Source organism: Triturus cristatus, chromosome 2_2 (genome assembly GCF_964204655.1).
Source record: "Triturus cristatus chromosome 2_2, aTriCri1.1, whole genome shotgun sequence".
NCBI classification, from domain to species: Eukaryota; Metazoa; Chordata; class Amphibia; order Caudata; family Salamandridae; genus Triturus; species Triturus cristatus.
The window spans coordinates 463,295,329-463,309,148 of NC_140582.1; the positions used below are offsets into that span (position 1 = coordinate 463,295,329).

General features: G+C 47.7%; 1 protein-coding gene across 12 annotated transcripts in view; it reads right to left on the reverse strand.

Annotated features, from left to right (window-relative positions):
• The window catches only part of BLTP1 (bridge-like lipid transfer protein family member 1), a 1,988,102-nt gene that overhangs the window by 1,811,391 nt on the left and 162,891 nt on the right, over positions 1-13,820 (reverse strand). For all 12 annotated transcript variants that reach the window (XM_085641559.1, XM_085641555.1, XM_085641564.1 and 9 more), the window contains one exon: positions 11,471-11,621. In XM_085641559.1, coding sequence (XP_085497685.1) covers positions 11,471-11,621 — 151 coding nt within the window. The remainder of the gene's footprint in view (positions 1-11,470; positions 11,622-13,820) is intronic.

Consider the following 13,820-nt stretch of genomic DNA (forward strand, 5'->3'; position numbering starts at 1 on the left):
CAAATGTGCACATTCAGTCAAATTCTACTAGGCTTCCCCAGTCATTTCGCTAGTGGGGATAACCTCGATATGTTCGTTGTGTTGTTCTGCGTGCATGGAACGGTCAGGATAGTCTGTGTCAGAAGATCATATGTGGCTTTGAACCTTGCCTCATACTCCCCTTAAGTCCCAGAGAACAGTCCTGTAAGTCACTGATAAGTGCCCACATGCAGTACATGTTTTTACGGCATAGGATAACACTACCGCTCCCAAAAATTACACGGTCAACTTTTGAAAACTGTAGAAATTAATAACTCGAAAAGTACCCGATTCAAATGATCTTGGGATCTAAATTCTGCTTTTGTGTATGCAATAAATGCTTAGCACTACCCTCTGATATGCCTAACGAACAAGTGACTTCCCTTCTGTAACGCATTATTTGGTACAGACAATACCTAGCTGCAGATTCCTTACCTTTGAATTTCCCAGGCCATCAGTCTGGATCCCGGAACTTTTTGCGTGAGCAGTACCCCTGCGTGCCATCGGGTGGCTCTGTTCAGCTCCGCATTACGTCGCTGACATAGTTGGCGTTGGTCACAACGTTGTGGTTACCTTTATAGGCATCACCCAGGTGCACAGCTGCAGTTCCTTTTCACTTTTTCCACACCAGAAGCGCAGAGCCATGAAGTGAACTGAATATTGTAGGTCATAACTAGGGCTCTGCAATGGGAGCAACCCTATTCCTATAAATGAGTCTGCAGAGAGGGGAGGCATGGGTGGGTTTGTAATGAATCTTCAGCTAGATACCTACCAGATAATGTGTTAATGAAAGTAAGCAAACTTGTTCATCTGATAGAGACTTCTAGCTGCAGATTCCTTTCCTTTGAATAAATACCCAAGCCATACCATCCTGGGGGTTGGCTGTGGACAGATTTTCTAGACTAAAAAGTCCTGCAGGACCGAACGGGCTAAATGCCCGTCCATACAGATCTGACTGTCCAGGCAGTAGTGATTTGCAAACGTGGGTAATGAAGCCCACGTTGCAGCCAAGCATATGTACCCCACAAGCCAACATTGCGGTCTTCCCCCGTTAGAATAGGCTTGCAAGTCATCCGGATGCTGATTCCTAGCTGGGGAGTAAGCAGATTTTAATGCAGATAACAAACGAGCGCCAAATGGTTTGCTTCTGCACTGTCTGTCCTTTTTTAGCTCCCACGTAACCCAGAAAGAGTTGGTCATCCACCCAGAACTCTTGTGTGGTCAAGAGACAATCCTTTTCCCTAAAGGGATGCAGGGGAGTAAAAAAAAGTGGACAGCGTGACTGATCGACCCAGATGGAATACAGTCACCACTTTTGGAAGGAATGAGGCATGGGTGCGAAGCACCACCTTATCCAAGAATGGCATAAGGTATGGAGGCTTGGATGACAAAGCCTGCAATTCACGCACCCACCGGGCAGATGTTATTGTCACTAGAAAGGCTGTCTGGATGGTAAGCAGCTGGAGGGGACAATTGTGTAAAGGCTCAAATGGTGCACACACGAGATTTGTGAGAACCAGATTGAGATCTCACTGTGGCATAATAAAGGGCATAGGTGGAAACACATGTACAATCCCTTCTAAGAACGTATTTACAATAGGGGATTTGAACAAGGAGGGTTTGTTCGGCAGCCACAAGAAAGCGGACAGAGCAGAAAGATAGCCCTTAAGAGTACCCAAAGCAGAGCCCTGTTGGGAAAGGGTAAGAATAAAAAGAATATTAGAAAGAGAAGCAGAAGGGATGCACCTTGCACTAATCCAGACAACTGTTATGGTGGTTTTAGTGGTCTTTGATAAGCTTTGAAAGCTCACAAAGTGGTGGCAGTGAAGAGCAGCCTTCAGGATTATCTTGAAGGAGTGTAAAGCAGCTTGTTTTACCAACTTTAATCAGTAGTGTAGGTTAGATTAAAAGAAACCACACAGTGTTTATAAAAATAGGTCTTATTTATTACGCACACTATCACTAACACATTGGTAGATCTCTCACCCGGAGAGATCAACACAATACATAACAATACTTTTCAATAATCAGGTAAGTAGCACAAATATACTATGGTCTCCAGGAGGAGACCAAACAATATATTTAGAAAGTGGAATGCGAACTGCAAAGGAGAACGAGACTTTGACCAGAAAACCCAGTGAAGCCTGGCAAAAAAGGAACCACCCAAGGTAAGTACTCGGGAACCCCACGTTGGCAGTGTGCAGAATGGAAACACAGCCGTGTGTCCAATGGAAGACAATGGAGAAGTCGTGGTTGCAGTTTTAAAGAAGGACCCTTCCTGGAGGACCACGAAGAAACACTTTGGAAGACAGAAAGTTGGAGCGCTAACCCACCCGTGGATGCCCCAGGAAACAGGTTGTCTGCACCAGGGAAGCCTACACAGAGGGTAGCTCCACTGCCCTCCTCACCAACATGGCGTAAGACGACCCCTCCTCCATAGCCGCATTAGGTGGAGAGCGTACCAGTATCTAAAGAGGTGTCCAGTCCACTGGTCTTCCCATGTTTCTCAGAAGGAGCATACAACTTGTTTTCTAAAAAGTCCAGAGACCGCTCCCATTCTTCTCCCAAGCCTGAAACCTCTTCAAAATGAACAATGACATAGAACCTCTGGGCTCTATCGGTTACGACCGAAGTTGATCCAACTCGGAATCGTCGGTTATCTGAATGGGGTGGACGCCGTCTGTGGGCGCCATCAGAAGGCATCGACTTCAAGGCCGGCAGCAGGGAAGGTAGCTTTGGCATGACCAGTGCCGACTGAGATCCGGATCCATGAGATGCCACGGGCGCCAAGGCCGGAGCTATAGGCGTGGAGCCTGGTGGGGCCTCCTCTGACCCCGCAGGTCCTGAAGACGCACCGGGGTGGTTCGCCCGCTCAAAAACGCACGCCACATTGCCTCATAGAGCCCTTTCACTTGAGCGGGGGGAGTCGATCGGACATAAGCGGGCCGCAGGAAGGGGGCTCCCACCCAAAGGGCCTGCCAGAGCCCTGGTCCAGTCCTTGCTTCTGAACCCAGCCATGCAGGGTAAGCTCCCCCCCTGCCCTCCTGCAGGACCTCCATCTCGGGCCCTTGCAACGCAGCGGGCTGCTTGAGGAGAATGTCCCGGACTGGGGCGCCCACCCCAAGGCCCAGCGGGGGTACCAGGGCCCCGTTCAAATCCTCTGAACCTAGCCGTGCAGGGGAAGCATCCCCTGTACGATACCGTAGGCCGGGGAAGAGAGCCGACGGAACTGGTGGACTAGCAGAATTTGGGCCTGCTGGCTCCCTGACCCTGCTGAGCACCGTCCTGTCCGCTCTCTGACTCGGATGCCCTCATCTCATCAGGGCCACAGTCAGGTGTTTCCAACCAAGAAGCCCAAAGTCGCCACTTAGGTCTTACCTTGCCCGATCAACCAGAGACTGGCCTGGACCGTCCCAGGGCACGTGCTGCCCTGTACGTGGAAGCCAAGCCCATTTCCCCCCACTCGCCGCGCACTTGGCCGAATGGAGGGCTGGCACACAGAGCCTAGGCCCTGACACAGGTCTGACCGAGGGCACGACCACGGCCTCCCTCCCTGCCAGAGAAAAGGTGGGGGGGGGGCTTCCTGGGCCTGCCCCATCACTTTTGCCAGGCCCCGCTCACCCTTAGGAGAACGGTGAGCCTTGCACCGGGTCAGCCAACGGCATCTCCTGTGTGGCGCAAGACATTGACAGTCACTGCCATTCGATTCCGCGCCCAGGCATCTGCTGAGGGCTTCAGAGAGCTCTCCCGGGCTCCTGCTCCGGCTTGGCGGCCAGGGGCTGGGGCTTCATGCAGGGCTTGTCTCCGGTCTTTGCTCTGGACCCAGTGGGCAGAGCAAGGTATTCCTCCCCGGTCTGCAGACGCCCTGCCCTGAGTAGTGACTGTCACATCCATACCGTGGGCTCAGGGTGCTGCCTTGGGTGGGTGCCCTCCACCCTCCTGGACCTTGGGGAGGCAAGGAGGGTTAAGCCCAGGCCACATCCTCTTCCCACCGGCCTGCCTGGGAAGCCCATTTTCCTCGACTATTAAGCCCCCACAAAGTGGAGGCTTACAGTAGCATGGGGGGGGGGATGGGGGGGGGGGGCAAAAGTTGAAGTTAGCCTGGCCGGCCATCTGGTCGCACAGCATGGCAACCAGATGCTTTAAGATGACCCAACGACCAGACCCAGGACCCAGTCACAAGGCAGTCCGATGATGACAAGAGTGGACAAGCACTCCGAGGCCAGTGCTCGGGAGGCTCCTTCCCGGGGCTGCTTGCATCCCAGCAACTTGTTGCGGTCCGGCCATCTGATCGCCCTGCAAGGGATCATTCACCCATCCCTGCACCTGGCGGTGCAAGGACGGGAGGGGGAGGCCTCCGCTGCTTGTCAGTACGTGGTGGAGGCAGCCTCTCTTATGCCCACATTCTCCCCTCAATGCTCTTCCCCTGGCCTGGCGGCAGAGGTACCCACCCCCCACAGATAGAGAGTTTCAAGGTGTTCGGCCCAGGAGCCCCCATTTCCCACAGCCAAGGAGTGCTCCCAGGGCAGCAGAGGCAGGCAGGGGCACCGGGAGGGACCACGCAAGCCTTCAAACCCTTAGCCTGGCCACACGGGACCAGGATAAACCGGGCAGCTGGCAACAAAGAGAATTGCCCCACCTGCACATCAGCCATCTACCACCAGGCTCGTCCACAGCTTAGGCCACCCAACTATTTGTGGTAGTGTGGTTGAGCAGTTAGGCTTATCAGAGGGTAGTGTTAAGCATTTGTTGTATACACTGGCAAGATGTTAAGTCACACACTCAAAACTGAATCCAGACCAATTGTGTGTATAAAAAGTTATTTTGTTATTTTATTCCTAGAACCATGACTCACTTAGCAGGTAATTTAAACTCTTCATTCAATGTTACTTTCAGCATAACAGTGAAAACTGGATTTGCAGGAACATTTAGATTACTTTTTACAGTAGAGAAAACAGTTAAAAAATGCAGTAAGTACTTTTTGATTACTTTTAGATTACAGTTCTGGTTTGTTATGATACATACTCCCAAACCAGTTTATACAAAGCAGGACACTTGCAAGCAGGTTAACTCTTCTGCAAGCAATAGAATACTGTTTAAGCAGTATAAGACTGTTCAAAACATGGAACTATTTTTAGAGAGAAACCCACCATTCAGCACCTATGGGAAAACCTAAGTGTTAACTTACAGGTGAGTACTTACAGGTGAGTAAATCGGTTTTGGGATTGGAGTTTTGGGCGGTAGAACCAAGGTTTCCCAAGGTTCAGGTTGGCACTCCAGGTGGACCACCAGCCGGACCAGTGTGGCTGGGTGAAGACTGAAGGGTGCCAATGTGTGGCACCTCAGTTGGGGACTGCTCACGGGCGTGCCCCTCAGTCTTGGGAGACAAGCTCCTAGGGTTAAGGTCAGGACTAAGGGGGTCCCAGGTTAGCAACAATTCCACACCACCAACGGCACAGGGGCAGCCGGGTGCAGGGTGCTTAGGAGGTGTCGGGGGCCCAATGCAATACTATGAGGGTTGCCGGTTTGGGATTTTGGCTGCAGGCTCGGGCCAGGAAGGCTTCCAGGAGGAACTAACAGCTGAGCAGGTAAGTTAGAGGGCTCGGGGACATAGGTGCACTTCAGGGCACAGGGTGGCCTGATGCAGGACAGACTTTTGAGGTCGGATTTCACCTTACCGGGCCACTCACAGTTGGGTGGGTCTCTGTGCAGAACCTGCAGGTGCCGTCGGACAGAGTTCTGGAGGGGTCAACCCACGGTGAACACGGACACTGGAGCTCTGGGGGAACTCGCTAGGCCACTTCGGCTTGGGCCATAGGCGACGGGTGCAGTGGTGGTTTCAGGCGTCTAGTTTCTTCGTCTTCAGCAGGCTCAGAGTCATTCTTTGGAGTTTATTTTGAAGTGAGCTGCTGTTTGCAGGTAATCCGGTCTTTCTTGAAGGCAGTCTGTCCTCCCAAGGTTTATGGAGGTCGCTGGCTGCAGGACAAGTTGACTTTAGTGCAGGATCTCTGGAAACTGCAGATGGACCGGCAGGGCTAGGGCCAAGTCAGTTCTTCTCTACAGTCTCCTCTGCTGTGCAACGCCGTTGGTCCTTCATAGGCAAAAACAACAGTTGATGGACGGAATGCAGAACAATGTCATACATTCACCCCAGTACAGAGAGCTGGGACTAAATCCATCGTTTTTTTGCTCACCATGCCATTCCAGTTTGAACCCAGCCATATGCATATGAGTCTTGACCCTGTGCCTCATGGGAACAGTCCAGCCCAAACTGCCAGGCCAGGTACTCCCTGGACTGGAAACAAGCATCCTAGGACCGGTTTCGGGGTTTCACTCCTCTTCAGCCAGGATAGCTTGATTCCAGTGGCATGGAGAGCACGGGACCCACGTCTGGGCAATGCCATTCGTCCTTCATAGGCTGCAGGAATCTCAGGAGGTAAGGCTCAGGGTTACCCTCTAAATATAACATTTAAGGGGGTTACAGGGGTGTGCACCTTGGGATGAGTACACCCCCCTATTATGCCACCCTCCAGTGGTAGGAGGACATGAGTCTCTCTCTGATTGGCTGTGTCCCCTCATCTTCACCTTGCATCCCCCACCTGAGGGGTGAGGTTGGCAAAGGTAGGCACACCTCTCTTCCTAACTTGGTTTTTCAGCCAATTCTCCCGTCCAAAGTGGGTGTCGGCTCCGGTGGGAGCCAGTTGCTGGGGGCAGCAAAAGGCAGGGTCAGCTAACAAAAGTGGCAGGCCTTTGAAGCTTCCGCTTCGTGGACCCAGTCCATCCTGGGGGAGGAGGCATGACACCGCTGCCCAGGATGGGCATTGTTTCTGGACCCAGAGAGCGGAGGGCCTCTACCCAGGGATCTAGAAAACTGACTGGTGGTGGAAAATGGCAGGTAGCCATTTAGTAGCCACATCAGGGGGCATCTCCAGAATGCTCTCTGAGTGCATTTTGCATTTAAACCCACAATGGCATCAGTGTGTGTTTAATGTACTGAGAAGTCTGCTACCAAACATACCAGGTTTCAGTAAAGCCAATATAGAGCTGTGGAGTTCAAAATGGCCAGCTCCCAGACCATATACTCTTTATGGCGTTACTGCACTTAAAATGTCTAAGAATGGACTTGGACACTGTAGATGTACAGTGCCCAGGTAACTGTACCCTCACCTGTGGTCTAGTGCCCCCTGCTAGAGAGGTGACTTACCTAGGCCACAGGCAGTTGGTTGCAGGCATGGCACACAGGGATGTGTGTCATGTTGACTCTGCATCAAAACACGCAGCGTGCAATAGCAGCGTGTGGGTGTTAAGGTGCAGGGTCTCTAAGAGGCGCTGCAGCCCTTAGAGGCCTTCCCTGGTCACAGTGCTGGCATGTCTTTTAGGCTAGTCCTGTCATGTATACCCCTATTACATACATTTGTCCTATCCACACGACAATAACGTTTCTAAACAGGTGACCTTTTACCTAGTTGCTTGCTCCTAGCTCTTCGACACCAGGCTCTCAGTACTCTATCATAATTCCTGTACCTGACGTACATAAACATGTCCTCAGGCACGGTATAAATATTCTGTATAAGAGTCACCACTTTTTTCATCCTTGGCCAACAGCTAGCTGTGCATGATCGCATTTGTTTGGAAAAACATCTATGATTGTTTTCAAAACATTTATGAATTTTTCAAAACATATCAGTTATAGAAGAAAGCCTGGAGTGACCACTCTAGCATATAAGACCCTTATTTCCCCCTGCAAATTAGAGGAGAATTCCTTCCAAGCTGACATGGGGTCCTGCATGCTAAATCTTCGAAACACAGCGGTCTGACATCCCTCGGAGCAGAGAAGGGGTCCTTCGTTCTTAACCATCAGTTGAGGGGGATGGTTCTCCAATAGGGGTTTTTTGGCTACATACATACAGTTATATACGCATTCACATGCTACACATATAGATCTAGGCTAGGTACATTTAGGCAAATTACTTGGGGCGCGCAGTTTAGGAATATGCAAGTGCTACTGTTTTTATCTGAACTGCTTTTGTTCAACTTATTAGCACTATGGTAGAAAGGTATCTACTATTTACTATATTGGTACTAGCAATGTCTTACGTATGCTTCTGTCTCCTGATTGTCGCAGCAAATATGTTTTACACAAGACTGACCAATAAATACTTACTGAAATGTACTAATCGCCTTCCTGTGTATTTTCTGAGAATAAGTGAGCACGAGTGACTGAGCGAAAAGTACTGCACTTTTTTCCACGATCCCCGAGGAATCAGGGTTGTCATGTTCAGTGGTTGCCAGAAACTACCTACACCACGAACAGCTGACATGTCCTGTGGGGGTCCTAGCCTGGGCTCATATAGATAAACTCACGCTGATTCAGTGTTGGATTTAGCAATAGATGCACCCAGAGGGTACCTTAGAGGTGACCCCTGAAAACCTGCCACCCAAGACACTGTTCTGACCTCCTAGGGCGAGAGCCTCTGCTTTCAGGAGCCCAGAACAAAACCCTGTCTGGGAAGAGGGTGCAACACTCTCTCCCACAGAAAGAACTGCTGATTAGCATTTTTTAGGCCGGCAACCTTGAAAAAGCAGTCGTCTTTTAAATTCAAATCTGCCCCCCCCCCCCCCCACTGACAGGAGAGGAAGCCGACACCCTTGTCCAGAGCCCCTTTGGCACCTGGACAGGCAGGAAAATTAGCTAGTCAGGTAGGCATGCCACCCCCGGATAGAACCACCCCTAAGGTGGCCTAAACTGAGGTAGACACTACTTTTCAGAAGTACCTATCTTTGTGACGGCATACTTAGGGATTCTGGGACAGGGTTATTCCCACTTCCAACAGGAAGTGGTCATGTAAGGGATATAGTAACCCCAAGGGTCAGTATCCTATTGGCTGCTACCTTTAACTCCCCTAATGCCCCTAAATTCAGTATTTAGGGGCGTCCCTGTTCCTGGGATCCAGATCCTGATGACCTGAAGAAAGAAGACGGATAAGAAAAGTCGCACAGCAAGAACAGAAGAGCCAGTCACTGACTTGGCACCAACCCTGCCGGCCTGCCTGCTGACTTCACCTATTGCACCAAAAGTCAACTTGTCCTGCAGCTGCTGAGTTCCCAAGCCCCGGAGACCTGCCTGCCTACGCCCAGGAATCAAGCCCTCCCAAGGGACAGCAGAACTGTCCCCTGCATTCTGCAGACAGCAAAAGAAAGACCAAAACAATGGCTCCGCCAAAAACCAATGCCACCAGGCACCACTGTACCCAAGCCCTCCAGCCTGTGTTGAAGTGGGCAAACTGTGTCAGCGTGGTCACCAAATCCTCAAGGTACAGAGTCCACTGTGGAGGGACTCCTCATGAACTCCCCGACGTCACTTGCAGCCTCTGTTGGTAGGCCCCTTTAACCGCAAGTGTTGCGGAACAGAGAAACTCGACACCCAAGAGACCCTCTGCTCCAGGATGACCTGCCTGGAGGAGAAGAGGACCAAAGTGTCCCCACGTTCCCCAACATCATAAGAACTGAAGCCACCCGCTTGTTTCACCGGATTGGTCACACAGTCCCCTCCTGCAGCCTCTTTCTACAGCAACCGTTTTCCACTGAATAGCATTGGGCACCTGATGCTGTTAGCCACTTCTGCACTCGGCCGCCCTAGTGCCACTGGCAGTATTCTGTTGGTGCCCCTTGGACTTTGCCCGCCGCCACCTTAACTCTTGGAGAAGGTTTCTGTAAGTCAGACAAGAAACAATAACCTACATATGATTTTCCTCACATAGGTTAACATTGCATAACTCAGATATTGCACTGTGACGACTTTTTCAGTTGAAAAATATTCCTATTTAAAAACATACTTATCTGAATGATTTTATTCTGAAGCCGGATACTTGCTATTTTCATAAATTGGTGTGGATCTCCTTTTTGAGTTGTGTGTCTCATTTAATAAACAGTGTGTGTATTTTCAGATGTCTTATACTCCTCTGCATTAAGCCTAAGGCTGCTCGACCACACTACTCCTTAAAAGAGCACTTTGGGATTGCACAGAAGCCCCTGTCCACTCATAAGAGAACTCCTGGACTCTTTACACAATATATCTCATTTTGATATAGCATATAATGAGCCAGCTTCCCACAAGATTCCTGTCAGATCGTCCCGGAAGGGTTCTGTTGAACTCTATATATAAATATATCCAATGTAAGTGAACATAGACATTTATTATAATTAAGAAATCAGTATTAAAGGTGTTTTTATACAAATTTAGCAAGCACACCACAGTCCAATCACAGATAAAGTTTATCACCGATACATTATCCACAATCTTGGTTTAAATCAATGTCATCAAACCTCTTATAGCGAATTGAACTATTTGGTGAAAGATGTTAACTAATTTGCACAAACCCATACATCTGAGGAGTATGTTCCTACAGCCAAGTCTCTCGGAAACAGAATTCAATATTTTTCTGTAATTGATTTAATATTTTCCAACCAAGCCCTATAAACTCATATTTTCCATGCGGCACCGATAGGTTAAGGGAAGTGCTTAAATCCTAACTCAAGTCATTCAGGCACTAAACTCCCCCTCAAATTTGCAACTGAATATTAAACAAGTGAATTGAACCAGTGCCAGTCCCACAAAGCCCAGCTACAGAGGACAGAAATCACCCTCTTAAAAAAGCGTGCAGCTTTGAGAACGGTTCTGGTTTATCACTCCATTTACCAAGGAGGCACATGGGGAACTCGCATGATTGCCAGACTTAATTGAGCAAAAAAATAAAGACCACAGGTCCTGTACAGAAAAAAACTATTTAAGGCAGGAGAGCACACTCCTCGGGGTCAGGCGGGGGACTTTAACTACAGCACTGCGTAATTGAAGCTGTGAGAAAAGCAGAAAACATCCTATGCCCAAGCACCCAAACATAAAACACGTATTTTCCTTGATCAAAAGTATCTTGCTTTCACATTAACTCACCCAAACCAATTTGAAACTACATATAGAAATAACTAACTGAACACCAGAAACTACACATAATGAAACACAGGGTAAAATCACATGAAAGTCATACAATGGCTTAACAATAGGTTAAAGTGCTATGCAAATACCAATAACATAGCTTAGCAGAAAGATCTCTCTCAATTATTTATTGACCGTGGATACGTATACTTCAAGCATAAACCTTTCACACTGGGCTAACATGATCTTTGCTGTAAAAAGTGTTCATAGTGCTCAGTAAATGTTTTGCCCTTTTCATGTGCTTGTGAAATAGGCATGTACTGCTAGGAACACCACATAACGTAAGAGTAAATTGACATTAGAGAAAGATGAACCCTGTATTATACATTACAAGAACGTTATTCAGAGACAACTGAACTCATCTTGTCAGGCGCATGGGTAAATGTGCTTCTTAAAGTTTCAGCTTAGCAAGAAATATTAAACCAGGCACAAAACAAAGCCTGTACTTCTCTAACCTACCTCTGCCGGTCAGCCCAAGGGCCGTAGTTGAAATCGGTTCCCTTGCCACAAACAATGTCTAATCCCCAACAGGGTGGCAAGTCTTGCAACTTTGTATCTTCACCATCAAATTTCTCTTCCACATTTTCTTCAGATTCTTCGGGCACAATTCCTACATTTTATTTCGGTGTAGAAGGAAGCAAATTGTCAGTGCCAGTGACGCATACACAGAGGTATACAGAGGATAGTACTTTAGTTAAATAAGGTGGTGACAATACAGTATATTCTCCCAGACAAATAGAAAATGGGAATCCATCTTTAAACAGTTTTTTCAACAGTTTGAGTTTGCAAAGTGCAGGCTGAATAGCCAGAACATTATCACGCTAAGTGTGATCAATGCCAGATGGCAGAGACAATGGAGGGCTGAAGTTTCATAAGACACATGGTAGGATACTCTATCTACAGTATATGCTAGCAGACGAGGATAGTATTAACAGAAGCTTATAACCTTGGTCAAAGAAACTGTCAAAATCACTTGTGAATAGGAATTTGGAGGAAAACAGGTACATTCAGGTGTCCTAATGGCAAAAGCATAAAAATGTGAAAGAGCAAATAACCTCAAAATGGGGCAATGATTGCCACAACAATAGAGATGGTAAGAAAAAGTTATGTACATGCGGTCACAATCTTTCTGCTGGATACTCTATCTACCTTTAGTTCCAACACCCGTAGAATTCCAGGCACCAGATCGGATTCAGAAACCTCAAAGCTCTTGTTTTGCCAGTAGGGGGTGCAGGCTTTGGTCGACGCTGGAAGTGGCATCAGATGACTTCATTTAAGTCAAATAGAGCCCACCGCAGTTTCCTTCCAATTTTTTCCAAGCCTTCAAGGCAAGTGGATGAACTGAGAGAGTAGTGAATTTGCCAAAATATTAGTGGATTTGTATTAACCTTCCCTATAACACATTCATCAAAATAGGAGGCGGGCAGATCGGAGGGGAATCTGCAGGTAGACAAGAGTATCCACCAGAAAGATTGTTACAGCAGGTCAGTTATTTTCTTCTTATGGACACTTCTACCCGCCGATTCCTCACCTGCAGAATAGATTGCAGAGCTACAGCCTGCCACTAGAGGAGGGTTGGTGGATGGTTAGAAAAGAAAATCTTTTAAAACACGGTTGGCAATGTGGCAGTCCTGACAGGACTTGGAATCCATTTGATTGGGAAACAAGGAGACCCTACCCACAAGGAGCCTGGGTATTATGTGCTGTAAGGAAACAATAGCTCATGTGGATTAATACTTAACAATATAGTATGTATTCTAAAATAATGATCAAAAAAAGGGGATTACGAGAGATGTCAGAAGAAAAGGCAAAGCCATACACGTAAGTCTTTTTTGTGAAGAATGTTCTTCGTTTATATTACTAGAATATTTACACAGGAAGTGGACATAAATACACTATACAAATTGACATTAAACATGCAAATTACAAGTTACAAATTAGTGTCCCAATGAAAAAAACCTAAACAGACAAATAACATAAAATGCGACATACAAACAAGGTTTCCATTTCTCTTTACAAAGGCAATCACAAATAATTAATAATTCAAATTAGCAACACTTAATTATTATAAGTGTTGATTTAGTGATTTGCCTATCGCGTCAACGGCGTTTCGACCCTATTCCAATTTAAAGGGTCTCGTCAGGACTGTCTAATATAGGGACACCTAAAAAGGGGGATAAGGAAAATATGTGTAAAAAAGGGAGATCAAATGTCTCAAAGAAAGAAATATAGGTAATGAGCCTATCTACCTTATTGTCCGGGACAGGTCTAGCGTGTAAGTGTACAGTGACACCGTGCTCAAAGTGAAAGGATAAAAGTACTCACAGGTACCCAGCCGGGTGCTGCGTGAGGACGAAAAAAACCATTATTGTCACCACCATAATCCAATCACTTACTTATCAAGTAAATACGCAAGTTTCTACTTACCCCTGTGAGAGAGGACTCACACGGAGGCAGTTGCCCACTGTTATTCTGTACGCTTTTGATTTAGCGCGATGTAAGGGTCTATCAATATACAACACCTACGGAAGCTCCAGACTGCTGTGTAGCTGTCGCTTCGTATTCACGAGTCCAGTCAACTATTCCAAAAATATACAAAAACGGAGGACGATGATATAGTAAGCTCATGCGGGGTAAATAACCTCTTCAGTCTATAAATGACCTATACCGAAAAAATCAAATAGAAACGCTGCTCCTACCTCTTTTCCTGCTTCCGGGTTTACGAATATCCCGACAAGTGCTGCAGCAGGCAACCAACGTCCTGTCTGCTTGGTACGATCACAGCGGTTGGTCGGGATAGTGGGATACT